The sequence below is a fragment of the Xiphias gladius genome, chromosome 24 (genome assembly GCF_016859285.1).
Source record: "Xiphias gladius isolate SHS-SW01 ecotype Sanya breed wild chromosome 24, ASM1685928v1, whole genome shotgun sequence".
NCBI lineage: Eukaryota > Metazoa > Chordata > Actinopteri > Istiophoriformes > Xiphiidae > Xiphias > Xiphias gladius.
In genome coordinates, this window is record NC_053423.1 from 19,178,710 (window position 1) to 19,200,024 (window position 21,315).

Here is a 21,315-nt window from a genome sequence, read left to right on the forward strand (position 1 = left end):
AGAGACACATACCAGAAGATCCAATCCAATCCAATACAATTCAATACCACTTTACTTATCCCTGTAGGAGTAGTTGTATACAGCTGCCACCCAGTGGTAGTGCTGAAACGATTAGTTGACTAGCATGAATATTTATAAACAACAGTTTTAATAAATTCCGACTTTATTAAGGGTTAAACCCAAAGGTGAGCGCACCCAAATGTCAGTAAACGCGCATTTCACAGAGAGCGCTGAGTGCACAGTTACAGCAAGAATGGTAGGTCAAACTTGATCCAGAAGGTCGGTCTGTAAACTTTAATTGCACTTAAATAGGACAATTAACAAGGACAGGTTTGTTTGACCTGTGTGGTCATCAGACTGCATTCCCAGATCACACAAATTAACTCTGTGAGTACAATGTTATTACTTCCAAAGGGAACGATGGCCAAAACTAGAGAAATATTCTGGTTTTAGTGAAAAATATATAGATAAATAAAAGCAGAAATACCAAACATTCACTGGTTCACATTTCTCAAGTGGGAAGTTTTGCTTGATTTTTTCGCTTTTATATTTTAGTAATTTGAAATGATTTGGCTTTTGACTGTTTGTCAGAACAATAATTTGAAAACCTTACACTGGGCTCTGGGAACTGTGACAGGCATTTTTCACTATCTTGTGATGTCCCTTTGACTGAACCTTTAAGCAATTACTCAACAAAAAAAGGAGTTTATCCATAAAATAATTGTTTGTTGCAGAACTTCTAGACACAAACCTGTTTAGTGACTATGTGTATTTTTAGCTTTGAGGATTGCAAAGGGCAGTTTATCATCAAGCTACTGGGTGTAAGCATGGGGCCATTGCTTGGTTAAGTAGTCTACTCACGACTGATAGAAATTCCAAAAACACTCCTATCCTGACTCTCATAAACAAAAACAAAAAATCTGAAAAAAGACACAAACTTTGTACTCAGGGAAAGAACAAAAGAACAAATCAGAGCTAAAATCAGAGCACTTAATATGCTTTATTAATGGCGTACACTGGGATTCTCTGAATTACAGGCCAGAACCCAAAATTAGTCCTAGGCCTGTTTCTGGTAGATTGAATTCAGAACTACGAGAGCACTGGTATAAGCGTGCTTCCAAAGGGCCACTCTAATACCTCCTCAGCGTGGATGACGTCGCATTACATTATTCGCAGTTTATCCTCGATTTATGTAGAATCCCTTCGCTGTGTAATCAGAGAGGCAGTTTATGCATTAATTTAAAGCGTTATTGCATGCTTTTCTCAGTGTCACCCCATTCATTCTACTCTGTTTACATCGCCTTAATGAGCACAAGAGGCAATTTCTCATCCCACAGTTCTCTGTGGTCTTAACCAGGATTTTTTTTTTTTTAATCTCTTTAAAATAATGCAGCCAGCACAAACACATGGAAGGGGTAGGAAACTCCCTAAATCCATCATTTTTTGACAAGCTCCTGCTCTTGGAAAATCTTACATCTAATTCTTTTTCCTGTCTCCAGGCAAAGCCGGCCTTGTCCCAATCCTTTCGGCAGTGGCAGTGGCCTGACACTGGTTTTGTCGGACAAAGTGATGCAGGTTAAAATTTGATGAGACGTTCTTTTGTTTTTTCGTTTAGGGACTTTGGTAGGAGCTGAGGTGGACCTAAAATGTTGAGTTCCTGGCCTCAATCAGAATGAGGCAGGTAGGTGGAGAACAAAGGACTGCCATGGCTAAACGTGGAGAAGGAGCGGAGTGAAGAAGAGAGGAAGGAAGATGCGGTGATGGTTTGAAACTGTAGCTTGTCTTAAATGGAAGGCAGAGATGGAGGAAAAGACGAGAAAGTACGAAGGGGCGACACGTCAGGTGACCACCCTGATAAAAGTGATATGACAGGAAGATTTGGGGAGAAGAAAGAGAAGCAGATGAACTGAGAGAGAGAGGGAGAGACTGAGAAAATTTAAAGAAGCGAAAATAAAAGTGAATAAACAACCACATTCGCATGGACAGCAAACAGTAAACAAGAGCGAGCTCTGGAGGTTTTTGTAGCGTCATGACTCTGGAGGGGAAATAAAGGGGGAGAAGGGCTTTATGCACCAGAGGAACGGGGAGAGGGTGTAAAGTAAGTGAAGAACTACAGAGCGGGAGAAGGAGCAAAGAGAAGAGAAGAAGGGGACAGATAGAAGAAGTGTTGTTTTGCTCCACGGTCCGGTCCTCCTCTGGCCAATGATTCATTGCAAATTAAATGTCACCCTGGCAGGCAGTAATGCCAGCTAGCTCGCTCCCCTGCAGCCTAATTGAATTTTACAGGCATATAAACAACAGTCAGCAAGCGAAGAGAGAAGGAAAGAGAAACAGAGAGAGAGAGAGAGAGTAGTTATTGATGCTAGTGTTTATAGGTGGAGGCTTCTGATGTGCCATCAGAGAGCGTGTAAAGGCCTCTGGGGAGCCACAGCACAAAGCACACAGATGGAGGGGACGCTGAAGCAGGCCCGCCACCGACATGACTCCCTCAAGACACACACACAAATAGATATATAACCATGACATTAGAACTGTCTGCGACACATATTCCCTAAATACTACAGCATGCTTTTACCAGAATAACCAGAGCCACTTGTCAACAGTGGCAAAGGACACAGCTTGACTTATTTCACTGCACTTCCTGCAAAATACAAACAAACAAAAAAATAAACATTTTAAAAACTTTTTGATTACGCTTTGTTTCACAGGTGCCATTAAGTTTAATCAATTACATTCAAAGAGCCTTTCATTCAGTACACAGCAGGTCAGCGAAAAATGCAAAAAAAAAAAAAAAAAAAAATGGTACATCACTGCAATCAAGCATACAATTCAACAAAAATGGAGAATAAAGTTTAGTATAACGAATTAAATGGTTTTCTAGTAAACAGGATTTTGGCTGCTCTTTCAAAGGAACCTCCTCTTGGGGGTCAACAACTACATATAAACTAAATGTAATTATATAAATACTATAGGATATAATTGCTGTTTCTTGAAATGACTTGGTACTTACTATGTTACTATGTTGTCTCAGAACAATTCTTATTTTTAAGAACAAAATTATGTACATGTAGTTCCACGTTACCCATTAATAAGTTACCTACTTTATTATTTCTATGGGAAAAGGGAAAAAAAAAGCTCAATATTCTTCCCTGACATTTCAGTGTCAACTATCCTTGAGTGTTTCTCTCCCCTGCTGGTTAAGTAAGATGTGCTGGCAGAGCCTTTTCTGCAGATGACAGCCACTGAGGACGGTATAGGAACAGTCAGCAGTGTCCCCTCAGGCAGCCCTGTGGGCCAGGTCAATTTGTCCTCTCCTGACAGAGGACATCACCTCCATGACAGCAGAGCAGGTTGGCAGACAGACAGAAAGGCATCTGCTGCACCAGCGCAGGCTGATTCATTCAGCAGTGATCAATTTGTTCAAAATGAATACATCAGCTTGACAGGATGGAAAGCACTTTTCTATAATAAAACCATTAAAATTATTTTAATGACTAAGCGGTGTACTGATTTAATAAACTGAAATCAATCCTTTCTCTCATTCTGAAAAATGCCCAGTCTCTAAGGGCATTTGGGATAATAACTTAAAATACTAAAAATGTAAAAGACAACGGCACACTTAGTTCAGCAACTTCACTTCATTTGATACTGAGAACTGACAGAGGGAGGACACAGTTATCCTAAAGAAAATACAATTTTTCTAACAAAATTGTAACGGACAAAGCCACTTCCTTCATTTACGGTAGTAGTACAGTTGATCCCCCAGGGATGTCTACTCCCCGGCCAATTTCATCCCACAGGAGATGGGTGTTTACAGGTTGAACAAAACAGAAAGAGGAGAAAGTGGGAGCCTTCAGTTCTTTTAGAGCCACTTACAGCTCCGACACAGCCTCCTGCGGGCCTCCCTGACCAGTGCACTTAAAAACGTGGTGAGAGTTACAGTCAACGGTAACTCTCACCATGTTGTAAGTGCTGTTCAGGAAATCACGAGGAATCTTTTTTAGCAGGCAGTGAGAAATTCTAACTAGAGTCCCACACACACAGCTTATGTGGTCTGCAATTGCTGACACTGGTTTCCAGGGACCGGGTACTACTTTATATTCTTATGTATTCCCTAGGGAATGCAGGTTTCTAGTCTTCATCTTCCAAACTATAAATTGCTATAATGGCTTTAGTTTCCAACACTTGGTTAAAGAGAGAGAGCTGCGATGTAGGCTGAACGCGTAGAGATGTAGGCTGCGTCTGAAATCCTTCCCCATTTACTATCTATTGCGCTATATTTACATTTTGCTTTTATTTTTCTGTCAGTGATGTTGCAAACTTACAGTAATTCATGAGTGTTCTGAATTTACTGCTCACTGTAGAATAAACTACTGAGTGTCTAATAAAGACGAAGTGGCGAATTAGTGAATGGTTTTAATTAATTTGGCATTAAAAACTTGGATTGGTGGAAACAGAATAACACAGTTTTTACCCTGAACCTCGATGTAAAAGGCAAGAGGTAAAGGAAAAGGCTAAGAAGTAAAATAGAGTGAGATGGTAATTTAGCCTGCTGATTGTTCAAAGTTTCAATCATCATGCATAAATGAAAATTGGATTTTATATTTGGCAAGACTTTAACCATTCAGATATTCCATTTTCGTGGCTAAGAGAAACTATTCGGGGGGGGAGGTTCTGGTGGACTAGGGCTTCAAGACGCCGACCCAGTAGTCACAAGGTTCCAGACCCGAGTCCAGCCTTGTTGCATGTCATCTCTCCTTTTCCCCCTTACGTCCCTTCACCTCTCTACTATATCCTTTTGAAAAATATTAATAAACCGTTCTTTGTCCTTAACTTTTGAGCTTCAACTCAACTAAGGACATTCTTTCTGCCTCCAAAGCAGCTCTACTGTTAGATATGGTTGTGCAACTAAAACTCAAATCTGCTTTGTGTCATGCAGCAAAACATTTTTTCTTTCTATCTTAAAGCTAGCAAATGTCTGTCTTACAGTCTCCTTGACCGCCTATTCATCTTCCTATTGAGCAGGTACTCTTGTCTTTTGCCTCTGTCCCTCCTCTGCCCATCTGTCTTTCTGTCTAATAGTTCACTGGCTGGTCTATCTACCTCTATCTGGCTTACAATTGCTGCCTCATAAATTGGGATTAGATTTATCCTTGTGCCAAAAGAAAATAACGACATGGGATAAATGAGGCTGGCTAGATGAGACAACACGGGGGAAGAACAGATAAAAACAGTGAGGGGTGAGGCTGCTTGCATGTGTGTGTGGGGGTGTATGTGAACACACTAGGATGGTAAAGACTAAAGGTATGAACTGTCAGTTTAATTGGTGAGACATTAAATATCCATCACATACCTCCATAACGAGCTGACTCCTCATGTCTTCTTAATTTGATTTTATGCGTTTCATGGTTAAAATATGTTGAAAAGGTAACTATTGTTTGCCAGAGAATAGCAGCGGATGTGGGACTATTTTTGGATTTAAAAACAACCCCTTGTGTGTATATGTGTGCCTGTGTGTGCCTGTGTGTGTGTGTGTGTGTGTGTTTATATGATGTGTCCCCGGATCAGCAGGACTCCCACCCTCCCTGCTGACTATGACCTTCCCTCTAAGCAGGCGGCCCTGTTTCTCTCATTGCCCATCCCGACCCTCTTTTTCCAATCCCAAATCCTTCCATTCTGCCGTCTCCTCCTCCCCTCCAGCCATCCGTCCTCCCTCCTTCCTTCCGCCCTTGCCTCTGTCATCCCTTGATCCACCCGTCCCTCTCTCTGTCGGACTGCATGATGCTTGCAGTCCTTGATCCAGAGCACGGAAATGGGCTTCATAAATACACAATCCATCACAATTGGCAGGGCCAGTTGAAACCACATGAGACGCACACCATTGATTTGGTGTGTGCGTGTCTGTGTCATGTGTCTTCTCAGTGCCAAGACATACACATAATATACATAGTAGAAATGAAAAACAAAAGGTAAAAACATGAGCGTTCAACTGTGGTTACATAAACATATCACTTGAATGAGTTTCCATCGGTAATGGGAAAGACCACTGAGCATCTCTGTAGACAAACATGTATGTTTGTCCATTTGCAGCCAGGTATTATCTATGCATTACGGACACAAAGAAACAGTCCGCTACACCAAACATGTTCACAGATCCAAGCAAATTTACCCTTGGAATACACACAAACACAAAGAAGACAACAGTGGTCAGGATAAAATATAATGTACAGCACGTGTGTACACATGTATGCCGTGCATGAGCAGATTAACCAATACACTCCCTGCGCAGGATTTTGTGTGTGCAAATATAAGTGTGTGTGTGTGTATGTGTGTGTGTTGCCTGGCAGAAATGTACATGGGCAGGCATGTGTGAACCTATGTTTTCCCGTGTCTGATTTTTCAATCTGTGCAAACATGGCGATGGTTCACTGCGCCAAACAGACTCTCACTGTTCTGCGGTCCGCGCTCTCAGTATGTCCTGTATGATGGATGATAGGGAGGGAAAATAACTAATTCAACAGTAGATTTACATTGTTCTGGGTGGTGAGCAACAGGGAAAGAGACAGAGTGAGAAAGACAAAAAAAAAAAAAAAAGTCAAGCGCTTGCTGCCTACCAGTAAAAACTCTACCACTGGCTACATATAAAGATTTATTTCTGGTTATGCAAACACTTGATCACTAACTATTAAAGAGTTGAAAGAAAGACTGCATCAAAACACAGGTGCATTGCTGCCACACACAGCTTTCCAGAGGGATACTGAAGCTCGATCCGTTGGTCCAAATATGGCCAAAGAGCAGGAAAACTAGGTGGAGCTGAGGTTTGACTAGCAAGCAACAGCCGCCGTGGCTGACTGTGGTAGGCTGACACAGTTCATTGAATTTATGACTCCTCTCAAATTGTGATGCAGCTACTATTTGTTTTAGCATTTACCGTTATCCCAATTTTGTGCCACTTGGTGGCTGTCCGAGGGACTGCAGCTTCAGCGTTTGCCTCACCACTCAGCAATTTGGACAAAAAAAAAGCAGACACTGTATATCCATCCATCCATTGGCTATACCGTGTATCCTCTGAGGCCCGCCGTAGGGCTGGAGTCAATCCCAGCTGACACTGGTTGAGAGGCATGGTACACTCTGGACAGGCCGACAGTCTATCGCAGGGCTGCAATATAGAGACGAACAAGCATTCGAACCACATTCACACCTAGAGGCAATTTAGAGTCGCCGGCTGAAACCCACGGAGGCACGGGGAGAATGTGCAAACTCCACACAGAAAGGGGTTGGAACTCAGATTCTTCTTGCTCTGCTAATGGTCCAACACTGTATAGAGAAACAAAATGACAGAAGCAAAATGCAGACAAATGTGACCCCACTCAAAGATGCTCGGGGAAGGCCACAGTCACATCTGTTGCAAAGGGTTGCTACAAGACAAGGATGTTGTCTAATCTGTAGAGAGGGAGGAATCTGTCAGAGGGGATACAGTATAGAGGATGTGTATTTCTGCATGTATTCTAGCGGGATCTTCATTTAGAATACAGATGAAGTCAAAAAGTAAGAGGGGGTATGAGAAAACAGCAAGAGGTGAAAACAAAGAAACACAAGGGAGATTGAAGCGCAACAGTCTTGTTTTATTTTTTTTCCCTTTAGAGACACTTCTGAAAAAGAGCTAATCCGCTCAGATCGTGGGGCCAGTTTTCTCCTTTGTTGTTCAGTGGTTTTAGGACATCACAGGAAATTAAACTTCATCGAGCCAAGACACGAAAGCTCTGACATTTTCAAGCTGTCACCTTCAATTTTTGGTGGGCAGTATCCTGCTTTTTTATTCTTGAGAGAACTGGTTTGAGTTTAAATAAACTTTCAGTGTATTCATATACGGTTTTCTACCTCTGAAGAGGTCTTGTATGGTGTTCAGAATTGTGTTTAATGTGTCTGAGGTAAACGTAGTTGGTATTTTAGGACAGGACTAGGAATTGAGCTAAAAATTGGACAATGTGTAAGTAAACTTTTTGACTTGTGTCCTCTTAAATGGGAGAAATGTTTAATCGTGACCCTTTGACATAGGTTTAATATGGTATGGATTAACCTACAAGTGATTTTTACTACTCAGATTGTTTAAATCAAATAGTTTTATCTACTCAGGTTTCTAAAAAATGAACAGTATCCATTGTTTCACAAGACAAAAGCAATGACTGTAGAAAAGTCTGAAAAATAAACCTAATTTGGTATAGCAGAATATGTTTCTGATTTGTTGACCCTATTAACTATCTCATCATTGGGGGGTCGTGACCCCCCAGGGTGGGAACCTCTGGGGTAAAGGCTTAAGCTGAGGTTAATTTTTAGTTAAGGTTAGGTTCAGTTGAGGCTAGACAGGTAGTTTTAAGCATTTCGGTGTACTGTGTCTGCCATCTTTTCTCTCTCTCCCCTTCTGTCCCTCTGCGTCTCCGACCCTGCGACCCACACAGCTCTTGCCACCATCCCCTTGGTCTGACAGTGGTGCAGAGGTTCTGCAGGAGACCTCTATACCACAGCACAGTGGAAATATCACCCATAACGCTCACCTAAGGATGCCCATCACTTCACACTGTGTGTGTGTGTTTGCGTGTGTGTGTGGGGTTGCGTGCGCAAGTGTGTTTGTGTGTGCGCTTGTTCTCATTTCCCGGTGGGGACTTTAACCTGAATGCACACTAAACCATGTGGACTCGTGTCACCGGGGGAACAAAAATTGAGGTCCCCGCAGGTACAGACTGTTTTTTGCAGGTTAAGACTTGGTTTCAGGGTCGGGGTTGGGCATTTAGTTGTGAAAGTTAAGGTTAGGGGCTAGAGAATGCTTTATGTCAATCAGTAAAACAAGAATAGTTGTGTGCGCATCTATGTGAGTTTATGCTTGTATGTGTGTGTTTGTGTGTGTGAGAAAGACCGAGACAGAGATGCAGTGGTTGATACAATTATTGATAGAGTGTGAACACCAAATCCCCCACATCTCCTCCAGAATATGAAACAAGATTTAGCAAAAGTGTATGTCTTGGTTTACGGTTTTATGTTTTTGATGTGAGTGTCTGAGTGCTAAGGAGCCTGTCCATCCAAGGGGATTATGGGTTGTCTAGTCTACATGAGGACTACAGTTATTTGTGGAGCTATGCATAATTATACATCAATGAGTGTGTTCCTGTCTGTGTCTTATGTGTAATGAGTGCTAAGCAGGCTTTGGTCGGACGTGAAGTCAGAAACAGATGGAGTGGGTTATGAACAAATAAGACACGAGCCTGCGAGAGAGTGGGAGTAAGCCCATGTCTGAGCACGCATATGTGGCGTTGTTTGTTTCTGCTTGTGCTTGTGGGCATGCATGTGCTGCAGATGAGTGTGTTGATATGCAACTGCACGTGTCCAAGAAATCCTGAAATCCTCCTTTCATTTACAGTACTGGTAAAAAGTTTGAGAACACCTCAATTTTTCTAATTACTGAAATTTACATAGTGTAATGTAAATATAAATTAATGTTTTTTTTAAAAAAAAGGAATAATTGAATCTTGAATCCTAAAATTTAATCTAAATTTTTGAGTCATCCAGCAGCCGAACCTACTCTTGACGTTCTTTCTACCATGTAAATCAAACATTGTTTGAAAAGTTCATCCCAACACTGTTGCAGAACTTCCCAAAAATGTTTTGCACTTGGAGGTTGATTTGCTTTCACCCTTTCTGTCCAGTTCAAACCAGCTCCCAAACCAGCTCCATGGGGTCTTCCAAAACTGTAAAGCATCCATCGAGTTCCTCTCTTCTGATGTTCCGGGTCATTGTCTTGCTGTAGCATGAACCCCTGACCAACCAGTCTGTCTTCCCTTGTTACTTGCCTTTTTCTCACCATTTCTCAAAGCCATATACAATACTACTCCCTGCAGTACGGGATTGCTCTAATACTACTTAAGACGGTGTATTTAACATAGTTTGTTCTAATAATGCCTTTCTACAGACAAGGGGGTTGTACATAATAAACAAAGGTTGGGGCACATGTAGGAATTGTTTGCATTAACTTTCAAGCCTTCATTTATTTGCATTGCTACAGGAAAGGTGTAAATTAACCTATTTCTCAATTTAGATTTCAATAAAAACTGGAAATATGGGTGTGTTCCAAAACGGTTGGACGGTCGTTTACAAGCATTTGTGTGTGTGCATGTAGGGGGAGGATTTGGAGCACAGAGGCGCAGGTGTCCCTGGAAATGTCGTTCATTTTCACTGGGATGTGCGTTGATAGGGAGGGTGATGACAAATGACACCAAAATGAGGAATGGAGGGGGGATGGAAAGCAATGCTGGCACAGGATGGCGGGCCCCTCAGCCGAGCTGTGAGTACAAACACAACAGCCGGCGCACGCGCACACACAGTCTCGTACACAGAGTAGGATCATGTGATGGCATCGCAGCCTGTCACACGCAAACACACACGTAAAAATTGGTACAAGTGCACATCAATGGGCTACAAGCTTGTGATATCTTAGGTTTTTTTTTTTCAATAAATGACAACTGTGCAGTAAAATTACTCAGAAGCTCTTCAGTTTGGAATGATGGCAAAATAATGTGTAATGATGTGGTGTTTGATAATGGGGTGGCGACAGATTAAAACTGGGGGATAAGTGTCTAGGGGGCTATGGCCCATACACACTTTTTTTCCCTATTCACAATCAGTACGTAACTTGATTCTCCAAGGCAGTTTTCCACACATCCTCTTGGGATTCATTTGATTCTGACGATTCTTGCGACTCTCGACTATAAAACGTCGACAATCCAAAGAGGATGAATGCCTGAGTCCTCCTCACCAATAAGTAGAACTGATAGAGCTGTTTGAATGAGTGACAAAGCGTCCTCAAGACCAATTCTGCAAATCCAGTGACCTTTGACTCTGCACTTCCAGATACATTAAAGATATTATTTTTTCATTTCCCTCCTGTGACTACAGTGAGACCTGAATGCTAAAAATAATTACTGCTTTAATGCCTTACTTTCTAATAACCGCAAGTGTGTGCGTGACTTGCTGCGCTCAACGTCATTTGACCAATCTGACAGAATAAGTACGTTCCACCAAGGTTAAGTGGGGGCAGACAGATCTATACACTGATCCCACATCAATTTGAACAGATGGAAAGTTATTACTGGGCCTTGAATGGGGATGGAAAGAGGTAACTGTAGGACAGCCAGGGCAAGTGCTCCACACCGCCTTCTCACCCACAATCTATCATTTTTAACAGAGGATGAGGGATGCACATGAACAATAGCAAGGTAGAGTCCATGTGTGTGTGTATGTGTGTGTCTGTGCACATTTTTATGTGCAAGTTCACACCTTCATACCCTGTTCCCTGGAGCCCAAGAAAAAGAACTCTTTGACTCTTTAAATCTCTCCTTACATGACACATTTGCATGTGAACAAGCACACGGAAACACTCGTAAGCTGCCTTGGGCACCAGCTTCCCTCTGCACCAGCTTCCCTCAGGACACAAAGAATTAAACAGTCTGACATAATCAGACTTAGAGTTTAGCTCCGGGCTAAAGGGCAGTTTGTCCTGACCAAATCTTTTGCGTCAGAGTTCTTCTTCAAAGATTCACAATCTGCGCCTTATCAGCAACTGTGGCCCAAAGTCACGTGAGTCAACAACTCCCAGGGGGCAGCGGGGCACCAATCATTGGACTTGACTCTACCAGTTTCTCTTTCTGTTCCTCATTTCCTTTGTAAACAAACAATCGTGTATAGGCTTTTCTGCTTATCAACACAATATACTGTACAGCACCAAGTCATTTTCAAAACATCTGTAAATACTGCAGATTTTTTCCTTCGACGTCTATCTTAATTTATTTTCCTACCTAGATAGATATTGCTATCGTCTCTGAAGGTTTTCGTCACTGTCCTGTGAAAAGCGATTAACTCTAAAATGTCAACTTTTTAAAAGCTATTAAAAAGCTGTTTTCAGCTATGTGGCAACAAATACCAAATAAACCATTGTAAAACCAACAGATTTTTAAATGGTTTATTTATGTTAGGAAGTTATATCAACCCATAAAGAAACACTTATCTCGTCAGTTTGAAAAAATTCAAAATCTCAACTCAACCTTTTAATAGACAGCAACATTTTGTGAAAACATGCAGTGTCATTGAATGAAAATTAAACCATAAGTTAGATAAATATGATGGTGCTGCACTTAGCAGCGCCGTTAATCTTCCCTCTTTGTTCTATTTTGATTAATACTATCTTGTCTCTTCTGTATCATTTCCATTTGCTGCTTAATAACACAATTTCTCCCCCGGATATTTGAATTTCCTACTATTCAACATTTACATTCTGGGTTTCTTCCCAATTATTTAATCACGAGCGCCTAAAATAAGCGCCACTAATTTCAACTCCTACAGTGATGGTAATATTATATGCATCCACAAGTGCTGTATCGTGCCACGGTAATACTGTAATGGTCTGAGTACGAAGGTGTAAAATCCCTGGAAAATAAAGAGAGGGGAAAAGGGGGAACGAAAAGAGGGAACCCATATGACAACGAGAAAAAGTTGTCTTATATGTCTTAATAGCTTCTTTTTATACCTTACTAACATCATACCTGTCATTTTCTCACATCCTACAGGATTTTTTTCCTACAGGATACTTCCATCCTTAACGGAATGTTTGATTCAGCTCAGCGGTCATGAGTGAGCCAGAGAGAAATGAGGCCGTCATGTCGGGTGAGTTAGCAACAAGATTAAGCTGGATGCCAACCTTTTCTAACTTTGATGCATTCATGTCGGCTGTATTTAATTCATGACTCTGGTGCGGGAGATTGAAAGTGGTAAGAGGAGAGAGAGAGGGATGGAGGTAACATGTTGCAATTTTCAGGTTCATCCCATCTTCTCACTGATTCTGCCTGTGGCCAAAGTTCTCTCGTCTAGTTCTCCTGCTGTTTACTTTCTTGTCGCTTCACGTTTTCCTCCACTTATCATTACCTCCTCAGACGTCCACATTACAAATTCTTCTCCTCTACATCAGCTCTCTTAAGCTTGTGTGTTAAACCTCATCACTCATTTCTTCCTGCTTCTGTCGTTGTCCTCCCTCTCTTCAATTTGCCCCCCCCCCTTTCAAATCATGCTCACCTTTTGCGACTCATATTTTATGCATTCAGCTCTTATGCAGAGCCACTAACAAACAGTGTACCATGAGAAATCTGACAGTCCTTTTCTACAATGCTGTGTATTCCTCTTCCAATTTTTCTTTCACCGCACCTTTCCCCCAACATTTTCATCTGCCTCCATACCCATATTGTCCTGTTTTTTTTTTTAAAATTCATTTTCTTCCTTCCTTTCTTTCCTTGCTTCATTCTCCCTAGTTAAGCGAAGGCAAGGGAAGGATGAATGGTGAATGCTTGGCCTCCCTCCAGCACACATTTTCAATAACCAAGGGACATTTCAGTGGTCCCCCTGGAAATGAGCACGCGCATATAAATGCTTGTATGTCTATGTGGGAATGTTGCTACATTTTTATAAGTGTGTGCGAATGTTTGTTTGTCCAAGTGTATTTTATTGCTGTCAGCCCACTTGTTGTGTGGCAGGCCAGCTAAATAAACACATCAGAATCTGGGCTCAAAAGGACACATTTGTCTTTCTCCCAGAAGCATGTGAATTATTTAAAATGAAAGCTGGGGAGAGAGATGACCAACAGTAGCAGGTGACGTGACTGGAAAGGAGAAAGATGGAGAAGGATGGAGAAGGATGGAGGGAGGGAGAAGGACCAGATGGGCAGGGGTGGCACCAAGCCAGGGAGAGCTGGTATAAAGAGAAGGGCTTGAAAAAAAGTCTGATAAAAGAGAGAAGGGGAATGAAAGAGGAATCAAACACTAGAGAAGGAAAGAGGGAGTGGTAAGTGATAGCGGCTTTGAGAGGAGGTTTTTGTATAAAAGGCACAAATCAGTTGGAGGGAAGCAAGGAGAGGAAGGCTCAAGACATTAAAGTCAAAGAATAAAATATGAAATGACTTCTGTCTGAGACGAAAAGAGTTGGGGAGGACTGATGAGGACATGACAAGAACTGACAGCAGACAGAGGCGAAGATGAGTGCAACAGAGGGAGCGACTTCAGAAGAATATGATTGGGCACCGGTGCCAAATTTTGAGCAGACAAATGCGCGCAAACACACACACACACTTTTTCCCTCTCTCTCTCTCTCCCACACAAACAGATACACACACAACAGATAAATCTCCAAGCTTCCTCAGCAGATTTCAGCCCTTTTAACCTGACTCACCCCGCCTCACCCCATTTCACCCTGCCACATGGTCCCCACAGGGGGCAGGGAGAGAGGTGGCGAAAAGACAGAAACAGCATGTTAGGGAGAATATTGAAAAGCAAAGGGATATAAAGACCGAAAAGCAAGGGGAAGGAGAAAAATAAGGAGGAAAAAATAGAAAATGAGGAGGTAGAGGAGGGGAGAAAGAAAGCAAATTAACAGAGGTGATAGAGGAAGTCATGAAGCACCACGGAGAACAGTGGGATAGAAATTAAGTGCACACTTCTTTGGCAGCATAGGGATTGCAAGGGGGGTGAGGGAAATAAAGAATGGAGAGGGGGGAAAGGGGTGGAGAAGAAAGTTTGTAGTAAATTACAGAGGGAAGGAGAGCAATAGGAAGGAATAGCAGGGTGGTGAATGCGCCTGGAGCTGGATTGTGGAGCAGCAAACAACAGAGATAATAAGAGAATCTGCTGAAGGCACACGCCACACTCAGTAATTATATAGAAAGAGCAACCTGCCTTAATTAGAGCAGGATGGAGCTCATGAGTGTGACAGAAGCACACAGAAAAAACACACATATACACATGCACATGAAAGATGTGTATTTGAAAGGTGAATTATTACATAATTTATTTTTTCCCTCGGTCTGTCCCTGCTGGTGGCATTTCATAATGAGAGTGGAGAACATGTGTGTGCTCATCACTGCGGGTACACGTAGTGCAAATTTGCGAATGCATGCAGGGTCGACATATATCGTAACAATGCTGTGTGTGCACTTGCAAGTCTTGCTCACAGAGAGCTAAAGGGGGGGGGGGGGGGTTCTACGCGTTATCACTTCTCACTGTTCTGCTTCTCAATTCCCTCTTCTTTTTATGCTTTTACTCTTTTATTACACAAGAGGAAGCTGACCGAGCATATATGCTAATTTTCAATAACAACCTCCTTTACATTCATACTCCTCTTCACGCTCACAACTAGACGCTGTGCCACCACAGTCTTCCAGTCCTCCGAGCGACTGGGAATTAAGTGTTTCTTTTTTTTTTGTGGTGACTCAGTTTTAAGAGACAAAACAAAGAACTGAGAATAACATTTTCACACCATGTGCATTTTCTTGCTTCAGCTTTTCTAGAATTTGACAATTATGCAACTTTTATGCACTGTAGTTTATCAAATGGTGTTGATGATGTGAAGAGGATGAAGGAGACTCCGCTGGCACCGTCTTGATTGCATATAAAGGTTTATTACAAAGAAGTACGGCGTCAAGTCGAGCACCTGCAGGTCTGCTCGTGAGAGGGTGTGAAGCCGATGAACCGCTCTGAAAATCAGCCTTGGTCACCGACTCTTAAATAGGGCAGCTGTTTTCCTAAAAAGTGTCACTAACGAATGGTTTCAATCACAAAGCATTAACTTCCTTTTCAAACTATGAGGCACCCTCTGAGGACCTTTGACCTAGGGCCTCCGAGCCATGCCTCTATTTCAACACATGGCTTCAATTCTACATATACGACCATGCACCTCAGCACAAAGCAGGAGAACTGAAAATCTGAAAGGTTATAAACAAACACAGGCCCTGCCGGGACGCATGACAAATTTGGATTATTTGCTGTATCTTCATGTTAAATAAAGTTCACTTTTTAGTTAGTCAGCAGTTAAGTTATGCCTGTATCAGCATTAAAATGGCAACAAAAAAAAAAAAGGTTGGTGAAGGTACACTAAGACAACAGATACTATAATCTGAATTAATCCAGTCTTAACTGGGTCTGGCGTGACTGTTACATTGTGTGAGGTAATAATCCTCTTCTTTACTGCACAACACTATCTGCTTACGCCATTATCAGTAGCTACTCACTGGCTATTCAATATTATTGACCTGCACGGAGGCACTTAGTGCACTCGCTCAGTTACACAATTAGACCCAGGAGTAAATAAAGACATACAGTAGTTACACAACCTGCACAAACTGTATACAAACACACAGAGAAATTAGTAACATTGTGGTTAAGTCGTGCCAACGCTGCCTGCTTTGCATTCATTATATTATGTTTCACAGCAATCAGTCATGCGTGTCGAGCGTGATCGTGACACATGCACATAAACTCAAATTCCCTTAGACACACACTGCTCTAATCTCACTATCAATTTCTATCAGACACACACAGACACACACACACACACACACACCCACCCACCCATACACCCACACACACACAGAGATGCATTGTCTGTGCTCCACACACAGAATTAAATCAACCCAAGTGTGTGTGTGTCTGTGTTTGCTGTTCAGACACCACAGCTTGTTACTGAATGTGTGTGTCTTCTACTATATGTGTGTATGAGCAGTCCTTTTGCAATTCCTCAGTTTAGTGGAGCATTACGGCTGATCAATAGCTCTGGTGCAGTGGGAGATGTCGGGCGTTGGTACTGCATATTCATACCATTACGGTTGAACTGAGAAATGAGGCACTATGAGGGACGTGTGTTTTTATGGTATATATATATATATTTACACACTGTAAATATGTATGTATGTATGTATGTATGTATGTGCGTACATTGTGTGTGTGTGTGTGTACATTGTGTGTGTGTGTGTGTGTGTGTGTGCGTGTGTGTGTGTGTGAGCGAGAGAGAGAGAGAGAATAGAATGACAGCCAGTCGACCACACTGTTACTTGCTAAAATGCACCCAGGGAAGGTCAAGCGCCATACAGAGATATAGTATGAGGTCTCTCTCTGTTTCTCTCTGTCTCTGGGCTCCCTGTCTTCATTGGTGCTGTCTCTAGACTTCAACATCCTCGTCCGCTCACTCCTTTGGCAACATGCCTGGCCTGTCCTACTCTCCAGTTACTCCTGGCTTTCCCTCAAAATGTCAGAGTTTTTATCCTCCTGTCACTGCTAGAAGTCCACCATTTGTCTCTCCTTATCTCTGTGTTTCCAGTGGTTCCTGACTTTGCTTGTAGCTCATTATTACTTTCTTCTTGGTGTCTGTTAGTTTGACCGTTCATCAGATTTTATTGTTCTTAGCTCAGCTTTTTGGTAATTTCAAAAAGCAGGTCAAATAAACACATACTTTGTTTGCACACAGACCAACTGCCAATATCAATGAGCAGTACTTATCTTCAACTGTCAAACACTTACCGTAGGACCAGGTAATTCTGCAACTGAGCAGATGTTCTGCATGACTTATTATCAGCGTAGCTGCTTCAACCAGCTTTTCTACTGATGCTAAAAATCAGAATGTAAAAAGCATCAGCTCTCTGTTTATCTAAAAATCGTAGCTGTTCACTTCTTTAGAAAACATGCCAAAGTGCATCAAATGACAGAAGAAGCCCCTTCTTGGCTTCTCCTACTAACTTTTCTACATTTATAATGAGAACTGGTACTTTCAAAGAGACAGATGCTTCCTCTGAACTGTCTCTTTTCCAGCCATTACTTCTACTTGTTTTTTCTCTACTTCTCTATCTCTACTCCTACAAATACCTTATGGATGCAAACCCTTAAATTCCACTCAAACTCCCTACCTCTATGTCTTTATATCTGGCATCAAACTTTTACCAAACCCGCTTTTCCTCCACTATCAGTTCCTCAGGCCTAATATCATACAGTTTAGCTCTTTATACATTTGCCTCCATACAAGCTGGTCTTCCTTTTCACTCGGTCTCTTTCCTTGCTTGATTTTCATTTTCTGTCTTCTTCCGCCCTCCTTTCTGTTCTCTATCACTTTAATTACCATAAATTTCTCCGTTATTGCTTCGTCTGTCTTTATGTAGTTGTATGATCTTAACATTTACTGTCACAATGAGCTCAAAGTGAAAAACGTGATCATTCTGTCAGCTTGGATAAGAAATGCGGTTATAAATCAGTACGATAAGTCACATACACAAAACCAAGCCACTGAGAGGAGAAAACAAAATGGAACTTAATTTCCAAGAATAGCTATCAATTAAAACCATCAACCAGAACAATATCAGCTCACTATGAAGAGTTCAGCACTCCTACTAAATTTCCCTTCCATTACTGTACAGACAACCTGATGGCCATGGACTCCAACACCCACGCTGCATTGAGCAACAATGCAAGATGGGGTGTGAAAGCTAACAGCAACAGTCAGGCGATCAAACTGCTGCTGTCGTATGAGCAATGGGTTGTGACAATACTGTCGGAATCTGTTTACGTCAGAGTGCAACACCACACGCCACCCACCTACACCGGTGGGTGGCGTGTACGTGCCATTCGGATTCCATGCAAATGTTAGAGGAGAGGCTGTGGTGTTAAACTCAATGGGACCGTGTCCTCTGAAGAAAAGGTACATTAGTCATTGTGTTCACACTCACACACACACACACACACACACACAAAGCCATTCAGATTGTTCAGCTTCACAGTTCACACACCACTCACATGTCGATATGCGTGACAACACTCGTAAGACGTACGCATGAAACAAGGGAACATCACTAATTAATCGAAGTCCTCGGCATTGATGTCAGCGTTGAACAGACGCATGCACGGACTGAAATCGAGTGAGGAAGGCTTTTCAGTACTTCTGTTGGCTTTCCTTTAAAAAGATGTCCATTCTCTATCATCCTCCTTGTCTGAACACTTGCTAACGGTGATTTCTTTTTGATTTTTACACTCACGTGTAATTATTCCTCCAATTCTCCTAAAGTCTTACAGTACCTGTCGTAACTTCACAGCTTCAGTTTCTCTCTTCCCTCTGTTCTTTTAATATGTTCTTCTATTCTCTCAAGCCCGAGCAGCCTCGCTTCTCATTTCCCACTCCTCTCCGTCTTCTGTTTATCCATGTTTTCCTAATCTGTCTCCCGCTCTTTGGTTTCACAGAAAAGACCTTCATCTTATTAAGTAATTTTTTTATAAAATTGTATCTATCTTATAAATTGTATCTGTTTTCTTAAAACAAGGGAAAAATCCTGTCAGTGTGATGAAATATTATCTAGTTCCCAATACAAATCAACTAAATTCATAAACCAAGTTGAATTGCACTGGAAACAGGTAGGGAAAATAATCATACTTCTATGGCAGATTTTTGTAATTGTTTGAAGAAAGTACAACTTTCAGGACTCAGAAATATACAAAATTGAATTAAAAGATTGATTTTTTTTTTTCAGTGCTGCATACTTTCTCATACCAGAGAAATTGTCCACAGTTTGGTGTTATTCTAGCAAAAAATTGAAAGCCATCAACAGTACTTGAAGTAGCTGAATCGACTTCCCTCCCTCCTTCCCCCACCTTCACATCTGTTTTGTAAACATTTCTGTTCCTTGTCCTTTTATTTGGTTCTTTAGTTCTCCTTTTTATACGCAGTCCCGTTCTTGTTCCCTTTGTTCCCCCTTTGTTTTCCGTCCTCTTTCATCTACCCATGTATCCCACTGTCTGTTTATTATTTTCCTACCTTCACAGCTGCTGTGTCCCTCCTCATAGCCGGCGCTGCAGCTGCACTTCCCAATGGGTACCAGCCATTCCCCTTCGGCACTGCAATGCATCCTGGGAGGGCTGTCTGTGTCAACCTCCGAGTTGTTGACGCAGGTGCCGCGCACCTCTACCAGTGTGGCAAAGGCCGCCTCGGCTACTGTGTCGGGGAACACTGCCAGGTTCTGGACGGTGGCAAGGCAGCGTTTGTAGTATACCCGCACGGCCACCAGGGCCACGCAGGCGCCGACGTCCTGGAACGCCAGGTGGAAGCCCCTGCGGTTGAGGTGGCCGATCTCACGCACCTCCGTGTTCAGCTTCATCTTTCTCTCACCCAGGTCGCCCTGTGTGAAGCTCTCATCAGCGGCAATGGTGTCGATCTTGGTGTAGCGGTCCTCTCGGGTCACACCCCCGAGGTCCCTGTCCGACTCAACGTAGAGGAGGTTGAAGGTCTCCTTGCAGGTGCCTGCTACACCGGGGATGCTGTTGCAGTCACGCAACGTGAACTGGAGCTCCACAAAAATGCGCTGGCCGCCTCGGCGCGCCACCCAGCCCGTCTGCAGCCAGTTGTTCTGCTGCGTGGGCTCCATCACGTTGCACACCTGGTATGTCCGGATGGGCTTGTACTTCTCATCGACACCACTTATCTCCTCCCACTGGAGAAAAAGAAGATGGTTGAGAACGAGGAAAAGAGGAGGAGAAAGGGACAACAAGGAGGATTAAATATGCAGGTGTAGTGAAGAGAACGAGAGAAAAGAAAGACAAGAAAGGAGAACAAGAAGAATGAGGGTGTCATGGCAAAATAGATGGGAGGAGAGGCGGTGGTTAAAAGTTAAAACAAAGGGAGTGAAGTGATGGCATGCGGGAGTGCGAAAAAGGAAAACAAAGTAAAGTGAAGTAAGTGGGAGGCAACAGAGATCATGAAAAAGACAGCCGAAAGAAAGAAAGAAAGAAAGAAAGAAAGAAAGAAAGAAAGAAAGAATAGAGTCACTTCAGGGTAACAGTCTAATTACAAACTGTTGAGTGCATGTGTGGGTGTCTGAAAAATCATTGGCAGAGAAAATGACAAACTGCATATAATTAGTCATTACAGCAGCCTTGAATGAGTCAGGTCTTAGTTGCTTTTTCAGATGATTTCTTTTGATCTCAGCTGCCCATGCTACTGAGAGTAATGGCATTTGGCATTAAACATGACAGCTGTCAAGTGTAAACATGAATTGTCTCAAGCTGTCAAATAAATATTGAATATTGAAATACTGGAATACCGATAGTTACAATTATGTAGTGGTCGAGACTCTGCTAAAGAGCGGTGGAAACATTTGTATTGAGTGATTATATTATTGACAGTATTTACTTTTTATTTTTGCTGAAGGGAGGGTAGTCTGATTTTTCTTTGGGGAGAGCACAGGAGGGTCTTTTAACCACAGTCAGGTACATAATTACTCAGACAGGGACACAATTTCCCTAATTTTGCCTCTGTAAACCACCACAATGGATCTGAAGCGAAGTCATGAGATGTCGTTGAAGTGTAGACTAAAGGGTTTAACAAAAATGTTGGAGTAACAGGTTAGGAATTAGAGCCAAGGGGAGGGTCCAAACCAAAATATATGACAGAAATGACAGAGAGGGCCTTGCTTTTTCC

General features: G+C 42.3%; 1 protein-coding gene across 4 annotated transcripts in view; it reads right to left on the reverse strand.

Annotated features, from left to right (window-relative positions):
• The window catches only part of LOC120786138 (ephrin type-A receptor 10-like), a 150,644-nt gene that overhangs the window by 89,921 nt on the left and 39,408 nt on the right, over positions 1 to 21,315 (reverse strand). For 3 of the 4 annotated variants that reach the window (XM_040121318.1, XM_040121317.1, XM_040121320.1), the window contains exon 3: positions 19,657 to 20,329. In XM_040121318.1, the coding sequence (XP_039977252.1) occupies positions 19,657 to 20,329 (673 nt within the window). Of the gene's footprint in view, positions 1 to 7,285; positions 7,318 to 19,656; positions 20,330 to 21,315 lie in introns of those variants that run through there. The other variant, XM_040121321.1, reaches the window with a different exon arrangement.